Below are 25,000 nucleotides of genomic sequence, written 5' to 3'. Positions count from 1 at the left end.
GTATTTCAGTAATGATGTAGCTCTAGATAACGTCAGTATTATTACAGTAATGATGTAGCTCTAGATAACGTCAGTAGTATTTCAGTAATGATGTAGCTCTAGATAACGTCAGTAGTATTTCAGTAATGGTGCAGCTCTAGATAACGTCAGTAGTATTACAGTAATGATGTAGCTCTAGATAACGTCAGTAGTATTACAGTAATGATGTAGCTGTTAGCTCTAGATAACGCCAATTTACAGTAATGATGTAGCTCTAGATAACGTCAGTATTACAGTAATGATGTAGCTCTAGATAACGTCAGTATTACAGTAATGATGTAGCTCTAGATAAGGTCAGTAGTATTTCAGTAATGATGTAGCTCTAGATAACGTCAGTATTATTACAGTAATGATGTAGCTCTAGATAACGTCAGTAGTATTACAGTAATGATGTAGCTCTAGATAACGTCAGTAGTATTACAGTAATGATGTAGCTCTAGATAACGTCAGTATTACAGTAATGATGTAGCTCTAGATAAGGTCAGTAGTATTTCAGTAATGATGTAGCTCTAGATAACGTCAGTAGTATTACAGTAATGATGTAGCTCTAGATAACGTCAGTAGTATTACAGTAATGATGTAGCTCTAGATAACGTCAGTAGTATTACAGTAATGATGTAGCTCTAGATAACGTCAGTAGTATTTCAGTAATGATGTAGCTCTAGATAACGTCAGTAGTATTTCAGTAATGGTGCAGCTCTAGATAACGTCAGTAGTATTACAGTAATGATGTAGCTCTAGATAACGTCAGTAGTATTACAGTAATGATGTAGCTCTAGATAACGCCAGTAGTATTTCAGTAATGGTGTAGCTCTAGATAAGGTCAGTAGTATTTCAGTAATGATGTAGCTCTAGATAACGTCAGTAGTATTTCAGTAATGATGTAGCTCTCGATAACGTCAGTAGTATTTCAGTAATGATGTAGCTCTAGATAACGTCAGTAGTATTTCAGTAATGATGTAGCTCTAGATAAGGTCAGTAGTATTTCAGTAATGATGTAGCTCTAGATAAGGTCAGTAGTATTTCAGTAATGATGTAGCTCTAGATAACGTCAGTATTACAGTAATGATGTAGCTCTAGATAACATCAGTAGTATTACAGTAATGATGTAGCTCTAGATAACGTCAGTAGTATTACAGTAATGATGTAGCTCTAGATAACGTCAGTAGTATTACAGTAATGATGTAGCTGTTAGCTCTAGATAACGTCAGTAGTATTACAGTAATGATGTAGCTCTAGATAAGGTCAGTAGTATTTCAGTAATGATGTAGCTCTAGATAACGTCAGTAGTATTTCAGTAATGATGTAGCTCTAGATAACGTCAGTAGTATTTCAGTAATGATGTAGCTCTAGATAACGTCAGTAGTATTACAGTAATGATGTAGCTCTAGATAACGTCAGTAGTATTACAGTAATGATGTAGCTGTTAGCTCTAGATAAGGTCAGTAGTATTTCAGTAATGATGTAGCTCTAGATAACGTCAGTAGTATTACAGTAATGGTGTAGCTCTAGATAAGGTCAGTAGTATTTCAGTAATGATGTAGCTCTAGATAACGTCAGTAGTATTTCAGTAATGATGTAGCTCTAGATAACGTCAGTAGTATTACAGTAATGATGTAGCTCTAGATAACGTCAGTAGTATTTCAGTAATGATGTAGCTCTAGATAACGTCAGTAGTATTTCAGTAATGATGTAGCTCTAGATAACTTCAGTAGTATTACAGTAATGATGTAGCTCTAGATAACTTCAGTAGTATTTCAGTAATGATGCAGCTAGCTCTAGATAACTTCAGTAGTATTACAGTAATGATGTAGCTCTAGATAACGTCAGTAGTATTTCAGTAATGATGTAGCTCTAGATAACTTCAGTAGTATTACAGTAATGATGTAGCTCTAGATAACTTCAGTAGTATTACAGTAATGATGTAGCTCTAGATAACGTCAGTAGTATTTCAGTAATGATGCAGCTAGCTCTAGATAACGTCAGTAGTATTACAGTAATGATGTAGCTCTAGATAACTTCAGTAGTATTACAGTAATGATGTAGCTCTAGATAACGTCAGTATTATTACAGTAATGATGTAGCTCTAGATAACGTCAGTAGTATTACAGTAATGATGTAGCTGTTAGCTCTAGATAACGTCAGTAGTATTTCAGTAATGATGTAGCTCTAGATAACGTCAGTAGTATTTCAGTAATGATGTAGCTCTAGATAACTTCAGTAGTATTACAGTAATGATGTAGCTCTAGATAACGTCAGTAGTATTTCAGTAATGATGTAGCTCTAGATAACTTCAGTAGTATTACAGTAATGATGTAGCTCTAGATAACGTCAGTAGTATTTCAGTAATGATGTAGCTCTAGATAACGTCAGTAGTATTACAGTAATGATGTAGCTGTTAGCTCTAGATAACGTCAGTAGTATTTCAGTAATGATGTAGCTCTAGATAACGTCAGTATTACAGTAATGATGTAGCTCTAGATAACGTCAGTAGTATTTCAGTAATGATGTAGCTCTAGATAACGTCAGTAGTATTTCAGTAATGATGTAGCTCTAGATAACGTCAGTAGTATTACAGTAATGATGTAGCTCTAGATAACGTCAGTAGTATTTCAGTAATGATGTAGCTCTAGATAACGTCAAAAGTATTACAGTAATGATGTAGCTCTAGATAACGTCAGTAGTATTTCAGTAATGATGTAGCTCTAGATAACTTCAGTAGTATTACAGTAATGATGCAGCTAGCTCTAGATAACTTCAGTAGTATTACAGTAATGATGTAGCTCTAGATAACGTCAGTAGTATTTCAGTAATGATGTAGCTCTAGATAACTTCAGTAGTATTACAGTAATGATGTAGCTCTAGATAACTTCAGTAGTATTACAGTAATGATGTAGCTCTAGATAACGTCAGTATTATTACAGTAATGATGTAGCTCTAGATAACGTCAGTAGTATTACAGTAATGATGTAGCTCTAGATAACGTCAGTAGTATTTCAGTAATGATGTAGCTCTAGATAACGTCAGTAGTATTTCAGTAATGATGTAGCTCTAGATAACGTCAGTAGTATTTCAGTAATGATGTAGCTCTAGATAACGTCAGTAGTATTTCAGTAATGATGTAGCTCTAGATAACGTCAGTAGTATTACAGTAATGATGTAGCTCTAGATAACGTCAGTAGTATTTCAGTAATGATGTAGCTCTAGATAACGTCAGTAGTATTTCAGTAATGATGTAGCTCTAGATAACTTCAGTAGTATTACAGTAATGATGTAGCTCTAGATAACTTCAGTAGTATTTCAGTAATGATGCAGCTAGCTCTAGATAACTTCAGTAGTATTACAGTAATGATGTAGCTCTAGATAACGTCAGTAGTATTTCAGTAATGATGTAGCTCTAGATAACTTCAGTAGTATTACAGTAATGATGTAGCTCTAGATAACTTCAGTAGTATTACAGTAATGATGTAGCTCTAGATAACGTCAGTAGTATTTCAGTAATGATGCAGCTAGCTCTAGATAACGTCAGTAGTATTACAGTAATGATGTAGCTCTAGATAACTTCAGTAGTATTACAGTAATGATGTAGCTCTAGATAACTTCAGTAGTATTACAGTAATGATGTAGCTCTAGATAACGTCAGTATTATTACAGTAATGATGTAGCTCTAGATAACGTCAGTAGTATTTCAGTAATGATGTAGCTCTAGATAAGGTCAGTAGTATTTCAGTAATGATGTAGCTCTAGATAACGTCAGTAGCATTTCAGTAATGATGTAGCTCTAGATAACGTCAGTAGCATTTCAGTAATGATGTAGCTCTAGATAACGTCAGTAGCATTTCAGTAATGATGTAGCTCTAGATAACGTCAGTAGTATTACAGTAATGATGCAGCTCTAGATAACGTCAGTAGTATTACAGTAATGATGTAGCTGTTAGCTCTAGATAACGTCAGTAGTATTTCAGTAATGATGTAGCTCTAGATAACGTCAGTAGTATTTCAGTAATGATGTAGCTCTAGATAACTTCAGTAGTATTACAGTAATGATGTAGCTCTAGATAACGTCAGTAGTATTTCAGTAATGATGTAGCTCTAGATAACTTCAGTAGTATTACAGTAATGATGTAGCTCTAGATAACGTCAGTAGTATTTCAGTAATGATGTAGCTCTAGATAACGTCAGTAGTATTACAGTAATGATGTAGCTGTTAGCTCTAGATAACGTCAGTAGTATTTCAGTAATGATGTAGCTCTAGATAACGTCAGTATTACAGTAATGATGTAGCTCTAGATAAGGTCAGTAGTATTTCAGTAATGATCTAGCTCTAGATAACGTCAGTATTATTACAGTAATGATGTAGCTCTAGATAACGTCAGTAGTATTACAGTAATGATGTAGCTCTAGATAACGTCAGTAGTATTTCAGTAATGATGTAGCTCTAGATAACTTCAGTAGTATTACAGTAATGATGTAGCTCTAGATAACGTCAGTAGTATTTCAGTAATGATGTAGCTCTAGATAACGTCAGTAGTATTACAGTAATGATGTAGCTGTTAGCTCTAGATAACGTCAGTAGTATTTCAGTAATGATGTAGCTCTAGATAACGTCAGTATTACAGTAATGATGTAGCTCTAGATAAGGTCAGTAGTATTTCAGTAATGATCTAGCTCTAGATAACGTCAGTATTATTACAGTAATGATGTAGCTCTAGATAACGTCAGTAGTATTACAGTAATGATGTAGCTCTAGATAACGTCAGTAGTATTACAGTAATGATGTAGCTCTAGATAACGTCAGTAGTATTTCAGTAATGATGTAGCTCTAGATAACGTCAGTAGTATTTCAGTAATGATGTAGCTCTAGATAACGTCAGTAGTATTTCAGTAATGATGTAGCTCTAGATAACGTCAGTAGTATTTCAGTAATGATGTAGCTCTAGATAACGTCAGTAGTATTACAGTAATGATGTAGCTCTAGATAACGTCAGTAGTATTACAGTAATGATGTAGCTCTAGATAACGTCAGTAGTATTTCAGTAATGATGTAGCTCTAGATAACGTCAGTAGTATTACAGTAATGATGTAGCTCTAGATAACGTCAGTAGTATTTCAGTAATGATGTAGCTCTAGATAACTTCAGTAGTATTACAGTAATGATGCAGCTAGCTCTAGATAACGTCAGTAGTATTTCAGTAATGATGTAGCTCTAGATAACGTCAGTAGTATTACAGTAATGATGTAGCTGTTAGCTCTAGATAACGTCAGTAGTATTACAGTAATGATGTAGCTCTAGATAAGGTCAGTAGTATTTCAGTAATGATGTAGCTCTAGATAACGTCAGTAGTATTTCAGTAATGATGTAGCTCTAGATAACGTCAGTAGTATTTCAGTAATGATGTAGCTCTAGATAACGTCAGTAGTATTACAGTAATGATGTAGCTCTAGATAACGTCAGTAGTATTACAGTAATGATGTAGCTGTTAGCTCTAGATAAGGTCAGTAGTATTTCAGTAATGATGTAGCTCTAGATAACGTCAGTAGTATTACAGTAATGGTGTAGCTCTAGATAAGGTCAGTAGTATTTCAGTAATGATGTAGCTCTAGATAACGTCAGTAGTATTTCAGTAATGATGTAGCTCTAGATAACGTCAGTAGTATTTCAGTAATGATGTAGCTCTAGATAACGTCAGTAGTATTACAGTAATGATGTAGCTCTAGATAACGTCAGTAGTATTTCAGTAATGATGTAGCTCTAGATAACGTCAGTAGTATTTCAGTAATGATGTAGCTCTAGATAACTTCAGTAGTATTACAGTAATGATGTAGCTCTAGATAACTTCAGTAGTATTTCAGTAATGATGTAGCTCTAGATAACTTCAGTAGTATTACAGTAATGATGTAGCTCTAGATAACTTCAGTAGTATTACAGTAATGATGTAGCTCTAGATAACGTCAGTAGTATTTCAGTAATGATGCAGCTCTAGATAACGTCAGTAGTATTACAGTAATGATGTAGCTCTAGATAACTTCAGTAGTATTACAGTAATGATGTAGCTCTAGATAACGTCAGTATTATTACAGTAATGATGTAGCTCTAGATAACGTCAGTAGTATTACAGTAATGATGTAGCTGTTAGCTCTAGATAACGTCAGTAGTATTACAGTAATGATGTAGCTGTTAGCTCTAGATAACGTCAGTAGTATTTCAGTAATGATGTAGCTCTAGATAACGTCAGTAGTATTACAGTAATGGTGTAGCTCTAGATAAGGTCAGTAGTATTTCAGTAATGATGTAGCTCTAGATAACGTCAGTAGTATTTCAGTAATGATGTAGCTCTAGATAACGTCAGTAGTATTACAGTAATGATGTAGCTCTAGATAACGTCAGTAGTATTTCAGTAATGATGTAGCTCTAGATAACGTCAGTAGTATTTCAGTAATGATGTAGCTCTAGATAACTTCAGTAGTATTACAGTAATGATGTAGCTCTAGATAACTTCAGTAGTATTTCAGTAATGATGCAGCTAGCTCTAGATAACTTCAGTAGTATTACAGTAATGATGTAGCTCTAGATAACGTCAGTAGTATTTCAGTAATGATGTAGCTCTAGATAACTTCAGTAGTATTACAGTAATGATGTAGCTCTAGATAACTTCAGTAGTATTACAGTAATGATGTAGCTCTAGATAACGTCAGTAGTATTTCAGTAATGATGCAGCTAGCTCTAGATAACGTCAGTAGTATTACAGTAATGATGTAGCTCTAGATAACTTCAGTAGTATTACAGTAATGATGTAGCTCTAGATAACTTCAGTAGTATTACAGTAATGATGTAGCTCTAGATAACGTCAGTATTATTACAGTAATGATGTAGCTCTAGATAACGTCAGTAGTATTACAGTAATGATGTAGCTGTTAGCTCTAGATAACGTCAGTAGTATTTCAGTAATGATGTAGCTCTAGATAACGTCAGTAGTATTACAGTAATGATGTAGCTCTAGATAACGTCAGTAGTATTACAGTAATGATGTAGCTCTAGATAACGTCAGTAGTATTTCAGTAATGATGTAGCTCTAGATAACGTCAGTAGTATTTCAGTAATGATGTAGCTCTAGATAACGTCAGTAGTATTTCAGTAATGATGTAGCTCTAGATAACGTCAGTAGTATTTCAGTAATGATGTAGCTCTAGATAACGTCAGTAGTATTACAGTAATGATGTAGCTCTAGATAACGTCAGTAGTATTACAGTAATGATGTAGCTCTAGATAACGTCAGTAGTATTTCAGTAATGATGTAGCTCTAGATAACGTCAGTAGTATTACAGTAATGATGTAGCTCTAGATAACGTCAGTAGTATTTCAGTAATGATGTAGCTCTAGATAACTTCAGTAGTATTACAGTAATGATGCAGCTAGCTCTAGATAACGTCAGTAGTATTTCAGTAATGATGTAGCTCTAGATAACGTCAGTAGTATTACAGTAATGATGTAGCTGTTAGCTCTAGATAACGTCAGTAGTATTACAGTAATGATGTAGCTCTAGATAAGGTCAGTAGTATTTCAGTAATGATGTAGCTCTAGATAACGTCAGTAGTATTTCAGTAATGATGTAGCTCTAGATAACGTCAGTAGTATTTCAGTAATGATGTAGCTCTAGATAACGTCAGTAGTATTACAGTAATGATGTAGCTCTAGATAACGTCAGTAGTATTACAGTAATGATGTAGCTGTTAGCTCTAGATAAGGTCAGTAGTATTTCAGTAATGATGTAGCTCTAGATAACGTCAGTAGTATTACAGTAATGGTGTAGCTCTAGATAAGGTCAGTAGTATTTCAGTAATGATGTAGCTCTAGATAACGTCAGTAGTATTTCAGTAATGATGTAGCTCTAGATAACGTCAGTAGTATTTCAGTAATGATGTAGCTCTAGATAACGTCAGTAGTATTACAGTAATGATGTAGCTCTAGATAACGTCAGTAGTATTTCAGTAATGATGTAGCTCTAGATAACGTCAGTAGTATTTCAGTAATGATGTAGCTCTAGATAACTTCAGTAGTATTACAGTAATGATGTAGCTCTAGATAACTTCAGTAGTATTTCAGTAATGATGTAGCTCTAGATAACTTCAGTAGTATTACAGTAATGATGTAGCTCTAGATAACTTCAGTAGTATTACAGTAATGATGTAGCTCTAGATAACGTCAGTAGTATTTCAGTAATGATGCAGCTCTAGATAACGTCAGTAGTATTACAGTAATGATGTAGCTCTAGATAACTTCAGTAGTATTACAGTAATGATGTAGCTCTAGATAACGTCAGTATTATTACAGTAATGATGTAGCTCTAGATAACGTCAGTAGTATTACAGTAATGATGTAGCTGTTAGCTCTAGATAACGTCAGTAGTATTTCAGTAATGATGTAGCTCTAGATAACGTCAGTAGTATTTCAGTAATGATGTAGCTCTAGATAACGTCAGTAGTATTACAGTAATGATGTAGCTCTAGATAACGTCAGTAGTATTTCAGTAATGATGTAGCTCTAGATAACGTCAGTAGTATTTCAGTAATGATGTAGCTCTAGATAACGTCAGTAGTATTTCAGTAATGATGTAGCTCTAGATAACGTCAGTAGTATTACAGTAATGATGTAGCTCTAGATAACGTCAGTAGTATTTCAGTAATGATGTAGCTCTAGATAACGTCAGTATTATTACAGTAATGATGTAGCTCTAGATAACGTCAGTAGTATTTCAGTAATGATGTAGCTCTAGATAACGTCAGTAGTATGTCATCGGGTCCTCACCTTCTAGGAGACGTTGGATGATACTGTCTATGTTGAGCTTGTCCACATCAGCCATCGCAGCGCTGCCGTTTATAGAATCAGTGTAAAGCAGGTCTACAGGTTAACACTCTTTTGACAGCTAGCCCGCTAGCTCTCCTAGCATCAGGTAGCTACAGTTAGCTTCGTTGAAGATGTTGCTGTGACCCTGTTTCTGTTGAGCTGCTCGTTGACACTTCGGACAATCTAATAAGCTACTGAGACATCGCAGTTTAAAAAAATCTACATCCAATGTTGGCTTTTGCTAAAAAACAAGGGTTAAAAAAATAAACGTCAACCGCACTAGCTGTTAGCTAGCGATGCTGTTGTTCTGTGCCGCACCTTGTACAGCTAACGGTACAGCTAGAGCTAGCCAGCTGCTTCAAGGAGGCTGCTGCTAGCTGTTAGCTGTTAGCTGTTAGCTGCGGTGCTGCCCCCTGCTGGACTGGAGGGACAACGACTCTTTAACCCATTTAGATTATTATTATTATTATTATTATTAGTAGTAGTAGTAGTAGTATTAGTATTATTAGTATTATTAACAGCATCAGTCTTCAGGAACCACTCTATAATAATAAATGAAAGATCAAGGTTTAGTATGCTATTTCTACAGTTGTTAATTCATGGCCCTAATTAAGAATAATGCTAGACTGCAATATTTTAAAACATCATAATTGCATTTGTATTATTCTATTGGAGCCAAACAGCTAGTACATAATGTTAGGTGCAGTAAAGCATTTGAAATCAACCAAAAGTTTAGTGAAGGTAGCCTACTAACACCAACAACACATCTGTATGAAGTGCATTACTGTTCAGTTGACCAGTATTTTACAATAACACAATATATCAAATTAAAACGCAGATTATACTTGATGCATGAACAGAAGCAGCTCACCTGAAAAGAGCACATTTAGTTTTTTACAGTGAGTTGGTGGCATTAGAAGAGACTTATTACAGAGCTTATTACAGGGTCATTATACAGCAATTCAAATATTGATAAGGCCTAAGCAGTAATATAGTTAGTTGTATTAGTAAAAACATAGTACTGGAAATGTATTTACCAGGTAATTATGCAGTAATTAGGGGTACACAGGGACAGTTGACAGCATGTATATGTTGAGAAGACGAGCCCTACAGCGTGTTAACTGACCACTGATCAGATGATGGAGAACACAACAGCAGTAGAGCTCTCTTCTGTTTACATGTTATAATATATTATATTCATACAGGTCCTGCTCATATTTAGCTGTTTTCAGTTGGTGAATGTAGTCCTCATGTCTGGCAAAAAAGACATTTCCCTTCAACGAATGTAAGACATTTTTAATTTCATACAAGATTAAACTAAGTTGCACTGTTAACTTTAATTACAGATTAGGGTTACCGTTATCAGAAAGTAATGGTATACTGATTTTCATCAAAAATGAGCTGATGGAGGTTGTTTTGGTTGCAATAATAATAATAATAATAATAATAATAATAATAATAATAATAATAATAATAATAATAATAATACATATGTATTTTAATCTTCCAAGGTCAAAGTTAAAGAAACATTTAAAACAGTGTGAAGATGAAAAGGTTCCTGTACTATCTTTGAAATCACTGTAGCTTGGTGCAGCTGGGATGCGGTTGCTGGTTAATGAGAGGAACTTATCAGTCAGCACTGGACTAAAACCTAAATGACTTTATCCAGCTGTTTAAATATCACGACTGAAACAGCCTTTTCTACTGCAACTATAGGACGTTCAGACACTCAGAAACGGAGCCCATGTAGAAGAGTGATGGTTGTTTATCACACTGGGGTGAGCTAACATCCTCCTCACAGGGAGGAAATATCCTCATGTGGAAATATGCCACACCATCAGAATTTCATATGATGATCTTCTTCAGTGCTACTGCCTGTGATCCTTCACTCATTCATTCAGTAAACATATATCTCACATCATGTAATGTCAAAACACATTTAACACTTTATTTCTGTTGTCTCAGAAACGTTTATTTTCTATGTATCAAGAGATCACATGTACATAGTGTAGTAATAAATATACGCACTATAATGACTGAGTGAATACTTCATTGACACATGAAAGTAAAATAATGTGATTGATGTGAATGAATGTTTGACTTTGTGTTTCTGCTGTAGTCTCAACCACGATGAGCCACTCTCCAGAGGGATCACCTACTCCTGGTCTTTCTCTTCACCGTGCGTGATGATGTAGACCAGGTTCTTGTAGTCGAGGTTTCCTGCTACATCTGGTGGGAATGCTGCAAACATCTGTTCCATCTGTGGGCATGAGGTAAGCGAAAAAGAAGGCTCATATTTGGAGTGAGTAACATCTTCAATAACACCACAGTGTGTGAGGTGGAGCTCTGACCTCTTCAGGGGAGAACCGGTCTGCCTGGGTGGTCAACATCTCCGTCACACTGTAAAGACGAGCAGCGCTGATGAGCACACAGGACGATCACCTCACCAACAACACAGCAGCACACCGTTACTCACTAGTCTTTCTTTAACGTTCCCTTCCCCTCCGGGTCAAACACTTTGAAAGCGTTGAGGATGGTCTCCTCCGGGTCAGCACCTAAACACCAACAGTAGCAGCTCTGAACAAAGATAAACATATTTTTCCAATGCTGTGGTCCTGAAATCAATGTCAGTTGTTCCAGTCAAGCTCTGGACTATGCAAAACAACCCCTCACCTTTCAGTTTCTCTCCAAACATGGTGAGAAAGACTGTGAAATTAATCGGCCCCGGTGCCTCCTTCAGCATCTCATCAATCTCTTCTTGCTTGACGTTTAGCCGGCCTAGAGAGAAAGGCGGAGAAGGAGGAGAAGAATTTAGAGCTGCAACTGACCAGTGTTTTCATTGCTGATCAATCGGACCATTATCGTCTCCATTGATTGATGAATCTTTGATTCAATCATCATAATATCCCAGAGAGCTAAGGTGACGTCCCCTTACTGCTGGTTTAGTCTCAACAAAGATATTCAGTTTACATTACAGGAGACAAAGAAAAGCTCACATGTGAGAAGCTGGAGCTGTCAGAGAGAAACTGATTATCAAAGTGGTGTCCTCCACAGCTGCTACTCTGATATGAAATGTGACGAGGTGGAACCCTCACGACACGACACAGACACACAGACACATAAAGAGGTGGTCCTACCTAGCGCTGCAAATGTGTCTCTTAGGTCATTCTTGTCAATGAAACCGTCTCTGTTCTGATCCATGATGGTGAAAGCCTGCAGAGGTGGTATGGTTACTCGCTGGGAGACACGCTGTCACACTGAATGTGAAAGAAAACATCTGGAGAGAGAGAGAGCACTGACTTCTTTGAACTCCTGGATCTGGGCCTGTTCAAACATGGAGAACACATTGGAGCTGCCTCCCTCTGCTCTCTTCTTGGCTTTCTTGGGTGCCTGCAGAGTTTGACAGTGACGCTCTAATCAGATCAAGGACTAATGGCGTGATCATCACCTGGCTCTCTGCTTCAGATCCAGGACTAATGGCGTGATCATCACCTGGCTTTCTGCTTCAGATCCAGGACTAATGGCGTGATCATCACCTGGCTCTCTGCTTCAGCTTCACTCATTATCACTGTTACTGTGACACGTGTGATAACCAGCCAATGATCAGCAAATTTACCGAGAGTGGGGGCAAGGTTTATACCGGGCCACGGGTGTCATTAGGAGGGATTACACCACTGTCAGCATGTTGTGGAAATATTTAGTGAAGTTTAGAGAGAATGCAGACTAAGCCTGGGAGGGTGTGGTCCGCTGGCCGCTCTCCCACAGTCCCAGTATCACACAGGGGATTATTCTATAGGACCCGGGTGGTGACAGGATGCTGCACTGAGCCCTGTTTGATCAGAAATCCCTGGGAGGCGAGGATTATGTGCCGCTATTTACATGACTGCCAAGGAACTGTGAAAACAGTGCGAGGGAATGCAGCGCGATGACATCATGTTGCTCAGATTCACGGGCCTCTCGACAGCTGCTGTCTAACCCTTGTTGTGGATTAGCTTTGGAGCACTTGTATATCTCATGAACGGGACCTCTGGCGGCGCTCAGCTCCAATTATTTCTTTATTTTATTTTAAGAGGATTCATGCAATCGTGGGATGGGAGGCAGGATGTGATGGTACCAACAGAAATGATGCACTCACTTATTCCTGACCTGGACCTGGACCTGGACCTGGACCTGGACCTGGACCTGGACCTGGACCTGGACCTGGACCTGGACCTGGACCTGGACCTGAACCTGGACCTGGACCTGTTGCTCCTACTCCTCCTTTCTCCTCTCCTCTCCTTGTTTCCACTACTCTCCTCTCCTCTCCTCTCATGTCTCCTCCTCTCATTCACTCTACTCTTCTCTGATCTCCTCCCCTTCCCTTGTCTTCCTCATCTCCTCTTTCTTCTCCCCCGTTCACCTCTCCATGCTACAATTATCAGTTCATATAGGATTTTTTTCTTTACTAATTTGGTAGACAGAAATAATCAATAGGCCCTGATCATCAATAGGACACCGAAGTGCTGTCCTATTGATGATCTGTATTCAGTATGAGCATATTGCCATGGGTTATATTGATTCATTATCATTGGTATGAGAAGAACAAGATGTATAATTCATCCAAACATGCCAGTATATGATATAAATATATAACAGAAACAGAACAGTCTGCAGGTACTTTAGTGAGTAAATGAGATGTTTGCCCACTCACCATGTCTCAGTGGAGCTGATGATGAGGACGGAGCTGATGATGAGGACGGAGCAGATGATGAGGACGGAGCGGTACCCTCGCTGCTAAATGATGGAGCGCCACACCGCAGCGCCAGGCTAGATATAGCGACCCTCTCTCTACATCATGGGCCATGCTTATGGGCTATAAATAGTCCAGGCCTTGTTTAGTCAGGGTCCAGGTAAAGAAGACCAGCAGCAGCAGCCTCATAGTCAGAGTTCATGAGATTTAGGGATAATAGCCAAACACACACGCAGCCCATTACTGAGACCCAGGAATAACACCAGCACATAGCTCCGGCTCAGGAAGGACAGTTGTTTGTGACTGACAGTTGCACTTGATGGGATCCATCAGCCAGCTGTCCTGTTAGTGGTCCGCAGGGACCAGAACCACGTTCTGATGGGGGCTCTTTTCTCAGTAGCACAGTAAAGGGAACTGTTAGCTCCAGTATTAGATATAAACAGCATGCTGTAAACACTGTTCACATGATGTGTTTCATCAACAACAATGTTGGACACTTTCCTTTTAAATGAAGCTGACAATGTTGCACTCTGTGTGTCCTCAACCACATACTGTTTCATACATAATATCATATAATATAATGTAATATATAATACACCTCTGTGAAGGGGTTTCTGTCATAATACAAGGCAACATAAATCCAGTCTAATCCCAAATATGAATTTACTGCTAACATGTAATTTATTAGTTGTTTCCTGTCCAGCCTCAAACATCACACATTCACAGTTTAAATTATGGTTGAGCTTCACCTGGATGTCTGAGCTTCACCTGGATGTTTGAGCTTCACCTGGATGTCTGAGCTTCACCTGGATGTCTGAGCTCCACCTGGATGTTTGAGCTTCACCTGGATATTTGAGCTTCACCTGGATGTTTGAGCTTCACCTGGATGTTTGAGCTTCACCTGGATATTTGAGCTTCACCTGGATGTCTGAGCTTCACCTGGATGTTTGAGCTCCACCTGGATGTCTGAGCTTCACCTGGATGTTTGAGCTCCACCTGGATGTCTGAGCTTCACCTGGATGTTTGAGCTTCACCTGGATGTCTGAGCTTCACCTGGATGTTTGAGCTCCACCTGGATGTTTGAGCTTCACCTGGATATTTGAGCTTCACCTGGATGTTTGAGCTTCACCTGGATGTTTGAGCTTCACCTGGATATTTGAGCTTCACCTCGATGTCTGAGCTTCACCTGGATGTTTGAGCTCCACCTGGATGTCTGAGCTTCACCTGGATGTTTGAGCTTCACCTGGATATTTGAGCTTCACCTGGATGTCTGAGCTTCACCTGGATGTTTGAGCTCCACCTGGATGTCCGAGCTGAGGAAACCTTAAATGTCACGTTAACATTCGCAAGTACGAGCAGGATTCATGACATCACAGCTAGTGCGGAGACCAGTCTTGGTCGGTGGTCCAGTATGCTGCTGCTCAGAATGGACTTTATAGGGAAGTAAGAGACATCTTGTGTCCAGTAGTTCGACTCTGGAAGTGAACAATATTAGAATATTCACAGATCGTTTCAATCAGACTGACGGAATAAATGTGATTTTAAGAGTTTTTTACAAGCCACATCAGGCAGAAATCATTATTCTAGTGATAATTATTATAATAATAAGTATATTATTTGCCTTAAAACATCTGGAGGAGATCTTTAAGTGTCACAAAGGTACTTTTTAGGACTTCTCTTACTTGGTTACTTGGATGGAGAAATAGTGAAATATAGCTTTCATAGTGATCATTTGAATTTTGTTCTATTCAAGTTTTTTAAACAGCTGTAATATTCAGTACAGGTCATGTTTTCTACACTGCAGACTCTGCCGGTGTGTCTTTGACCGTTCACTTCCCTCTCTTGTCCAGTGGGTAGTGCTATAGCAACACACAGCATTCAGCATCTAAACTCTACCAGCTATAATCTGATCATCAGCTCACTGGTTCTGGTTCTGCTGGACATCTGTGGCCCCATCATCGGGTTTTAAACAAAGACTCAGGAGTAATTACAGTTAGTTCCAATAAAATCATCAAATGAGGTATTTCATTATGTTGATTATGATTTCTATTCATAAAAATTGCAAGACATTATTACATTTTCTAATGAATATTTTAATAAACCTTCATCTGGTCCACTAATCACCCACCCAGCAAAAATATTCCTCTTAATACAGTCAAAGTGCAGATGCATAGTTACCTTCATCGGTACAGACAAGTACTGATGGGTGACTTATTTGTCTTTGGAGCAGGGGGAGGGATTCAGAGGAGGACGACCCATGAATGTTCTCACGTGAAGATGGAGTAGGGGGGAGGCTCCTGTGGGTGTCAGTTTGGTTCTCTACTCCGCCATTGGCAATATCTGACTGGTAAGTACTGGTGGCTATGTTTTCCATTTTTTGTGACTGTATTACGTTGCTTTGCGGTTTGTGTAGATGTGGTGTGTTTCAGGCTGACAGTCATCCAGGAGCACCACTCCAACCTCTGGTCCGGGGTGCCTGCAGGGAGCAGAAGGGAGAGAGCGCCCTAGGGCATGATGTAGCTGAATGTAGGAGGGTACGGGGACTAACCTGGGTTAGAGTTAGGTTGTAGTCTTCTAACCTGGGTTAGGGTTAGGTTTAAATCTTCTAACCTGGATTATGGTTAGGTTATAGTCTTCTAACCTGGGTTAGGGTTAGGTTATAGTCCTCTAACCTGGGTTAGGGTTAGGTTATAGTCTTCTAACCTGGGTTAGAGTTAGGTTATAGTCCTCTAACCTAGGTTAGAGTTAGGTTATAGTCTTCTAACCTGGGTTAGGGTTAGGTTATAGTCCTCTAACCTGGGTTAGGGTTAGGTTATAGTCTTCTAACCTGGGTTAGGGTTAGGTTATAGTCCTCTAACCTGGGTTAGGGTTAGGTTATAGTCTTCTAACCTGGGTTATGGTTAGGTTATAGTCTTCTAACCTGGGTTAGGGTTAGGTTATAGTCTTCTAACCTGGATTATGGTTAGGTTATAGTCTTCTAACCTGGGTTAGGGTTAGGTTATAGTCCTCTAACCTGGGTTAGGGTTAGGTTATAGTCTTCTAACCTAGGTTATGGTTAGGTTATAGTCTTCTAACCTGGGTTATGGTTAGGTTATAGTCTTCTAACCTGGATTATGGTTAGGTTATAGTCTTCTAACCTGGGTTAGGGTTAGGTTATAGTCCTCTAACCTGGGTTAGGGTTAGGTTATAGTCTTCTAACCTGGGTTATGGTTAGGTTATAGTATTCTAACCTGGGTTAGGGTTAGGTTATAGTCTTCTAACCTGGGTTAGAGTTAGGTTATAGTCCTCTAACCTGGGTTAGGGTTAGGTTATAGTCCTCTAACCTGGGTTAGGGTTAGGTTATAGTCGCCTAACCTGGGTTAGGGTTAGGTTATAGTCTTCTAACCTGGGTTAGAGTTAGGTTATAGTCCTCTAACCTAGGTTAGAGTTAGGTTATAGTCCTCTAACCTGGGTTATGGTTAGGTTATAGTCTTCTAACCTGGGTTAGGGTTAGGTTATAGTCTTCTAACCTGGGTTAGAGTTAGGTTTAAGTCTTCTAACCTGGGTTAGGGTTAGGTTCTGGTCTTATAACCTGGGTCAGAGTTAGGTTATAGTCCTCTAACCTGGGTTAGGGTTAGGTTATAGTCTTCTAGCCTGGGTCAGAGTTAGGTTATAGTCTTTTAACCTGCTAACAGTTATAATAAGGGATGTTGTTACACACCAGAACCTGCTCAGTCTAAACAGAGACCTTTCACATTTTGGCAGACCATCATTCAATTTTGTTTTAACCCACTTGTTTGGTTAAATAAAGGTTGCTATGGTAACCAAGGTAATAATTGAAGAAAAGGTAACCAACATTTTTAAAACATTTACACACAAAGTAAAGGGATTACTGCCAGAGTATCAGTGCTAGAAAGTCTTTGGAATATATACACAGTATATATATATATATATATATACAACAAGAGAGAAGGGCTCTAATAGTAGTAAATATAAATATATATATATATATATATATATATATATATATATATATATACATAAAGAGAGAAGGGCTCTAATAGTAGTTATACAATGAGATGATGTAGAACGGGGGTGGTTTCTAGGTGGGGCTTTTCAGCACCATAAAATCACCAAACAAACAACCAAACAGAAGCTTCCATCACTCATCAACAAAACGCCGTTTCATTAGCTCCACTGTTTCATACAGATGCTGACCCGCCGTTCTTCACATGAAAAACAGTCATCCAAACAGTGATGTTCTGGCTCTGGAGAGTTTCCCTCCTGTGTGCTCAGTCCTCGTATTAAGGAAGCATGCATGGGTTTTCAGATGAAGCCGAAGAGGCCCGCGGTGCTTTGTTGATGACAGCGGTGAATCGGAGGTCAACATATTATTCACTAGTACAGAACTGATTGAGGCCATGAGACTCATTTTCATGAGGCCAGATGTGGATTGAGGGGCCCGCCAGACAAAGCATCAGCCTCTGGAGGAGCAGATTGTGGGTTTAGGTCCCACCTGGGTCCCCACAGAGCCACAGAGACTGGGCGCTGTACGTCCCCGTATAAAGCCAGAACACAGCGTTCCTATCAGCATCTGAGAATGTCTGCTATGACAAACACTCTGCTGGAGCGGAGGCTTTTTACTGTGACCAGGTCAAAGGTTCAGCTGAGAGAGCAGTGTGTCCTGTTTGTCCTGGTCCAGAGCTTTCCCCTGACCTTTAACCCCTCCACTGGAGTCTGGAGACGAGGTCAAAGGTTCAGCTAAGAGAGCAGTGTGTCCTGTTTGTCCTGGTCCAGAGCTCCACCCTGACCTTTAACCCCTCCACTGGAGACATTAGACAAGGTCAAAGGTTCAGCTGAGAGAGCAGTGTGTCCTGTCGGTTCTGGTCTAGAGCTTCACCCTGACCTTTAACCTTTCCACTGGAGACATGAGACAAGGTCAAAGGTTCAGCTGAGAGAGCAGTGTGTCCTGTCGGTTCTGGTCTAGAGCTTCACCCTGACCTTTAACCCCTCCACTGGAGACAGGAGACAAAGTCAAAGGTTCAGCTGAGAGAGCAGTGTGTCTTGTTTTCCCTGGTCTAGAGCTTCATCCTGACCTTTAACCCCTCTAGTCAGGAGACAAGGTCAAAGGTTCAGCTGAGAGAGCAGTGTGTCCTGTCGGTTCTGGTTCTGAGCTCCACCCTGACCTTTAACCCCTCCACTGGAGACAATGATCTCATTACAGAGTGTGTTGTCTACTGCTCACATCCTTCACTCAAGTATTATATATTATTATAAAATATAGTATTTTATATATACAGTATGCAGTATATATTTATATATATATATACACTCAGAAAGGAGTTCAACAAAACCAAACTGAGGACAGATTTGCTATATTTCCAAAATATTCCTGTCCATATTTCATGAGTTGTAGAAACCAGAATGTGTCTTCTGTATATCAGTTGTGAATTCAGGTTTTCTTCTTCATCATATCTTCCTTATTATATTTGAATCCTGTATTTTAGCCTCTCCCTAGAGCCACAAATAAAATGCAATAAGCAAAACTTTTAATAAGCTTGCCCCTCGTTCCCCTCAGGTGTTTGTCTATGGCAGAGCTAAAAATATGACCCGGGAGGATATTATTTGATTCTCATACTGTATTTGGGCTGGAGGATCTGTGAGGCTGGAGGTGGAACGTGGACGCAAGCACTGGTTCTGATGGGTTCTGATGGGTTCTGATGGGTCCTGTACTTTCCCTCAGTGATAAGAGGGTCTAATGAATGGAGGGAACCACACAGTGCTGGTTCCTCTAACCCGGTGGTGTCAGCAGGGGGAGCAGCTGGTCCAGGAGCTGGTCCTGACCACAGGAACCAGTTAACCTACTGTATGAAGACAAAGAGCACATCCTCCTCCTCCTCCTAAGTCCAACATGGGACCGTTTATATCTGCTTACAATGATGCTTATTAATGAAAATAATCATTTTATTATTTTCATTATTAAGAATAATTGTTTTTGTTCCAACCTAAAAGCAACATGTTTATGGTCTTATTATGTTATATTAATATGAATGCACAATTAAACCAAACTTTAAATAATCAACAGTCACACAGACTCATCTATTCAAACTGATCCAAAGAAATATAAATATAATCACTACATATAAAATATGAAATATAATCAAATGGGTTTTAACAAAATAATGTAAAAAGACTATAGGCTACTTTAATAATTGTGATTAATACTTAGCAATTTAAAAGATGATTGAAATAATGAACTTTACAGTATATTAATATTAACAATATTTACGTTCATTTAGTTCCCTTTGAAATACTTAAATTCAGATATTTACACACAGAGACACATGTGGAGTAATATGTGAATGTCCAGCCCTATAATCCTCTAATATTAGGGGTATTGACCCTCTAATATTAGGGGTATTAACCCTCTAATATTAGGGTTATTAACCCTCTAATATTAGGGTTATTAACCCTCTAAATTAGGGATATTAACCCTCCTAATATTAGGGGTATTAACCCTCTAATATTAGGGATAATAACCCTCTAATATTAGGGATAATAACCCCTCTAATATTAGGGTTATTAACCCTCTAATATTAGGGATACTAACCCCTCTAATAATAGGGTTATTAACCTTCTAATATTAGGGATATTAACCCCTCTAATATTAGGGTTATTAACCCTCTAATATTAGGGTTATTAACCCTCTAATATTAGGGATATTAACCCTCTAATATAAGGGTTATTAACCCTCTAATATTAGGGGTATTACCCCTCTAATATTAGGGATATTAACCCCTCTAATATTAGGGTTATTAACCCACTAATATTAGGGTTATTAACCCCTCTAATATTAGGGATAATAACTCTATAATATTAGGGATAATAACCCTCTAATATTAGGGATAATAACCCTCTAATATTAGGGATAATAACCCTCTAATATTAGGGATATTAACCCCTTTTATATTAGGGATATTAACCCCTCTAATATTAGGGTTATTAACCCTCTAATATTAGGGATGTTACCCCTCAAATATTAGGGATAATAAACCTCTAATATTAGGGTTATTAACCCTCTAATATTAGGGATGTTAACCCCTCTAATATTAGGGATAATAACCCTCTAATATTAGGGATGTTACCCCTCTAATATTAAGGTTATTAACCCTCTAATATTAGGGATATTAACCCTCCTGATATTAGGGATATTAACCCTCTAATATTAGGGATGTTACCACTCTAATATTAGGGATAATAACCCTCTAATATTAGGGATGTTACCCCTCTAATATTAGGGATATTAACCCTCTAATATTAGGGGTATTAACCCTCTAATATTAGCGATGTTACACCTCTAATATTAAGGTTATTAACCCTTTAATATTAGGGGTATTAACCCTCTAATATTAGGGATAATAACCCTCTAATATTAGGGGTATTAACCCTCTAATATTAGGGATGTTACACCTCTAATATTAGGGATGTTACACCTCTAATATTAGGGTTATTAACCCTTTAATATTAGGGGTATTAACCCTCTAATATTAGGGGTATTAACCCTCTAATATTAGGGATATTAACCCTCTAATATTAGGGATAATAAACCTCTAATATTAGGGTTATTAACCCTCTAATATTAGGAATATTAACCCCTCTAATATTAGGGATAATAACCCTCTAATATTAGGAATGTTAACCCCTCTAATATTAGGGATAATAACCCTCTAATATTAGGGATGTTACCCCTCTAATATTAAGGTTATTAACCCTCTAATATTAGGGATGTTAACCCTCCTGATATTAGGGATATTAACCCTCTAATATTAGGGATATTAACCCTCCTGATATTAGGGATGTTACCCCTCTAATATTAGGGTTATTAACCCTCTAATATTAGGGATAATAACCCTCTAATATTAGGAATGTTAACCCCTCTAATATTAGGGATAATAACCCTCTAATATTAGGGATGTTACCCCTCTAATATTAAGGTTATTAACCCTCTAATGTTAGGGATGTTAACCCTCCTGATATTAGGGATATTAACCCTCTAATATTAGGGATATTAACCCTCCTGATATTAGGGATGTTACCCCTCTAATATTAGGGATAATAACCCTCTAATATTAGGGATTTTGCCCCTCTAATATTAGGGATATTAACCCTCTAATATTAGGGGTATTAACCCTCTAATATTAGGGTTATTAACCCTTTAATATTAGGGGTATTAACCCTCTAATATTAGGGATATTAACCCTCTAATATTAGGGGTGTTAACCCTCTAATATTAGCGATGTTACACCTCTAATATTAGGGTTATTAACCCTTTAATATTAGGGGTATTAACCCTCTAATATTAGGGATAATAACCCTCTAATATTAGGGGTATTAACCCTCTAATATTAGGGTTATTAACCCTTTAATATTAGGGGTATTAACCCTCTAATATTAGTGATATTAACCCTCTAATATTAGGGGTGTTAACCCTCTAATATTAGCGATGTTACACCTCTAATATTAGGGTTATTAACCCTTTAATATTAGGGGTATTAACCCTCTAATATTAGGGATAATAACCCTCTAATATTAGGGGTATTTATTAGGGTTATTATTATGGGATGGACTACTTTGTGAACCAACCCTCTGTCTGTCGTGTAGTAAACACTGTAAAAAGTAGAGAAAAGTCTTCTTGTCAGAGTTCCCTGAACTCCGCTGATCATCTTCATCTTCCTCCTCAGACTCTATTGATCAACCGGGACTTTACGTCACTATTGATAACTTTACCGGAGCTAAATCCGCTGTAATAGAGCGGTTAATGGTAACGGGACGGAGGCAGGGACACACTGCTCTCTACTTTCGTTCACTTCAACTGAATATAATATAATATAATATCATATATTATCATATAATATAATCTATATCTCCTCTACTTTAGTTCCTCTGAAACATGTCGGCTGACTCCTCTAACTGGCTCCGGTTAATGTTTTCTTCTTAAAGTGGGACCGGAGCCGGTAAACGCGGTGGGTTAACGGGTTGTTTCTATCTTCTTAAAGTGGGACCGGAGCCGGTAAACACCGTGGGTTAACGGGTTGTTTCTTTCTTTTTAAAGTGGGACCGGTGCCGGTAAACGCAGAGGGTTAACCGGTTTTGTTTTTTTCTTTCTAAAGTGGGACCGGAGCCGGTAAACACCGTGGGTTAACGGCTTGTTTCTATCTCTTCTAAAAGTGGGACCGGAGCCGGTAAACACCGTGGGTTAACGGGGGGAATCCAGCCCACATATTTATTGCAGCCGCTGAAAAAACCTCCTCAATATCCCCCAAGATGGCCGCCGATGTAGGATCGATGTTTGAATATTGGAAGAAATTTGATCTCCGGCGGCTCCAGGTTAGTGCTATCCTCTCCTCTCTGCGCTGCTTGTCAGCGGGCTGTGTTGGTACCGGACTCGGCTGGGTGCTGGCTCGGTTCTGGAGGCTGTGGACCGAGCGGTAGCGCTGTTTGCATTGATAGTTATTAGAAATTGATCTGTGTTCTGCCTTTGTTCAGTTCAATCATTGATCCGCGGTGGAGCGACCGAGCAGCAGCAGCAGCGCAGCCTCAGCTAGCCACACCGATCTGGGATCAGCACCGCGGACAGCACTGCTGTTTACCGGGGCTTTCTCACGCTTTCTCCCGGTTATCACCCGCACCGAGCGGCGGAGGGCTGCCGGTAGGAACGGAAACTTTTAATGCGTCCTCAGTGTGAATGTGTGCCGCTGCTGCTGGACGCTCAGCGGAACTTTTTACCCGGCTAAAGCTGCTTTTATTCGGCTACTGTCGACGGCCGTCGCGCTGCTGCATCTCTCAGTAGGATATAGTACCATTACTATCACTATTATTATTACTATTATTCATCATCATAGTATGATGAGTCTGTGTCTTGAACAGTTTGCATGCTGGGAAGTTGTCTTTGTGCTTAGTAAAGTTTATTCTGCAGACATTGTGTTAATATTGTGTTAATGAGGACATTAGATTCTCCATTAGTGGACATTTAGAGACGGAAGTGATAGTTAAAAGACGGCTCGAGTGGTACCAGGTACTGATTCTGGACTGGTACCAGGTACTGTCTTTGGACTGGTACCAGGTACTGGCTCTGGACTGGTACCAGGTATGGACTGGTACCAGGTACTGTCTCTGGACTGGTACCAGGTATGGACTGGTACCAGGTACTGTCTCTGGACTGGTACCAGGTACTGTCTCTGGACTGGTACCAGGTACTGGCTCTGGACTGGTACCAGGTACTGTCTCTGCACTGGTACCAGGTACTGGCTGTGGACTGGTACTGTCTCTGGACTGGTACAAGGTACTGTCTCTGGACTGGTACTGTCTCTGGACTGGTACCAGTTACTGTCTCTGGACTGGTACCAGGTACTGTCTCTGGACTGGTACCAGGTACTGGCTGTGGACTGGTACCAGGTACTGGCTCTGGACTGGTACTGTCTCTGGACTGGTACCAGGTTCTGTCTCATGTTTCTTGATGTCACAGCCTTAATAACACGTGTACCGTTATTATTAGATATATAGTATATATGTTATAATATAGGAGCCTGTAGGCAGTTGAACCCGTGGAGCTGGAAGGTGTCTGCATTATAATATTATAATATTATAATATTATAATATAATAATATAATAATATTATAATATAATAATATAATAATATTATTATATTATAATATAATAATATAATAATATTATAATATAATAGCCCTCCATGCTGACGGATAAACGCTGGTGTTTGTGAGAGTAAAAATAGAGAAGAGGTCGGGAAGCTAGTGTCCACTCCCCCTCGTCCTCTCCTCTCTCCTCTTCTCCCCGGTCCTCTCCTCTCTCCCCCTCATCCTCATCTCTCTCCCCCTAGTCCTCTCCTCTTTCCCCCTAGTCCTCTCCTCTCTCCTCTTCTTCCCGGTCCTCTCCTCTCTCCCCTTAGTCCTCTCCTGTCTCCTCTTCTCCCCGGTCCTCTCCTCTCTCCCCCTCGTCCTCTTCTCTCTCCTCTTCTCCCCGGTACTCTCCTCTCTCCCCCTCGTTCTCTCCTCTCCTCCCCGGTCCTTTCCTCTCTCCACCCCGGTCCTCTCTCCTCCCCGGTCCTCTCCTCTCCTCCCCGGTCCTCTCCTCTCTCCACCCCGGTCCTCTCTCCTCCCCGGTCCTCTCCTCTCTCCTCCCCGTTCCCCTCCTCTCCTTCCCGGTCCTCTCCTCTCTCCTCCCCGGTTGCCTCCTCTCCTCACCGGTCCCCTCCTCTCCACCCTGGTCCTGTCCTCTCCTCCCCGGTCCTCTCCTCTACATGGAGCCGCAGAGGGCTGCTCGGCCGGGGGGGCTGTGTCCTCCCCGGTCCTCTCCTCTCTCCTCCCCGGTCCTCTCCTCTCCTCTACATG

At 39.3% G+C, this 25,000-nt stretch overlaps 3 protein-coding genes across 7 annotated transcripts in view; 1 reads left to right on the top strand and 2 right to left on the bottom strand.

Annotated features, from left to right (window-relative positions):
* The window catches only part of LOC141768756 (serine/threonine-protein phosphatase PP1-gamma catalytic subunit A), a 16,515-nt gene extending 7,251 nt beyond the window's left edge, over positions 1-9,264 (bottom strand). Inside the window, exon 1 of the mRNA XM_074637093.1 lies at positions 8,846-9,264. Within this exon, the coding sequence (XP_074493194.1) occupies positions 8,846-8,900 (55 nt within the window). The 5' untranslated portion in view covers positions 8,901-9,264. The remainder of the gene's footprint in view (positions 1-8,845) is intronic.
* A 1,543-nt stretch (positions 9,265-10,807) lies between these two features.
* Positions 10,808-13,678, bottom strand: myl2b (myosin, light chain 2b, regulatory, cardiac, slow). Its single transcript, XM_074637079.1, has 7 exons — positions 13,575-13,678; positions 12,185-12,274; positions 12,022-12,097; positions 11,558-11,662; positions 11,361-11,439; positions 11,236-11,284; positions 10,808-11,144 (listed from the first exon to the last, which is right to left on the bottom strand). Exons 1-7 carry the CDS (start codon positions 13,575-13,577, stop codon positions 11,040-11,042), a joined length of 507 nt encoding a protein of 168 aa, XP_074493180.1. The 5' UTR covers positions 13,578-13,678; the 3' UTR covers positions 10,808-11,039.
* The window catches only part of cux2b (cut-like homeobox 2b), a 118,649-nt gene continuing 104,673 nt past the window's right edge, over positions 11,025-25,000 (top strand). Inside the window, exons 1-2 of one of the 5 annotated variants that reach the window (XM_074637069.1) lie at positions 22,418-22,615; positions 22,821-22,979. In XM_074637069.1, coding sequence (XP_074493170.1) covers positions 22,917-22,979 — 63 coding nt within the window. In that variant the 5' untranslated portion in view covers positions 22,418-22,615; positions 22,821-22,916. The other 4 variants (XM_074637072.1, XM_074637068.1, XM_074637071.1 and 1 more) reach the window with 4 other exon arrangements.

The sequence above is a fragment of the Sebastes fasciatus genome, chromosome 6 (genome assembly GCF_043250625.1).
Source record: "Sebastes fasciatus isolate fSebFas1 chromosome 6, fSebFas1.pri, whole genome shotgun sequence".
Taxonomy (NCBI): Eukaryota; Metazoa; Chordata; class Actinopteri; order Perciformes; family Sebastidae; genus Sebastes; species Sebastes fasciatus.
The sequence above is the reverse complement of the archived record's forward strand: the minus strand, read 5'-3'. Positions and strand labels throughout refer to the sequence as shown.

What these genes read in the sequence shown, in the direction of transcription:
- myl2b (XM_074637079.1), bottom strand. An exon ending in AGATCCAGGAGTTCAAAGAA is followed by an intron (nt 12,098 to 12,184) that starts GTCAGTGCTCTC and finishes CCACCTCTGCAG; the next exon opens with GCTTTCACCATCATGGATCA. An exon ending in ACCGGTTCTCCCCTGAAGAG is followed by an intron (nt 11,145 to 11,235) that starts GTCAGAGCTCCA and finishes TCATGCCCACAG; the next exon opens with ATGGAACAGATGTTTGCAGC.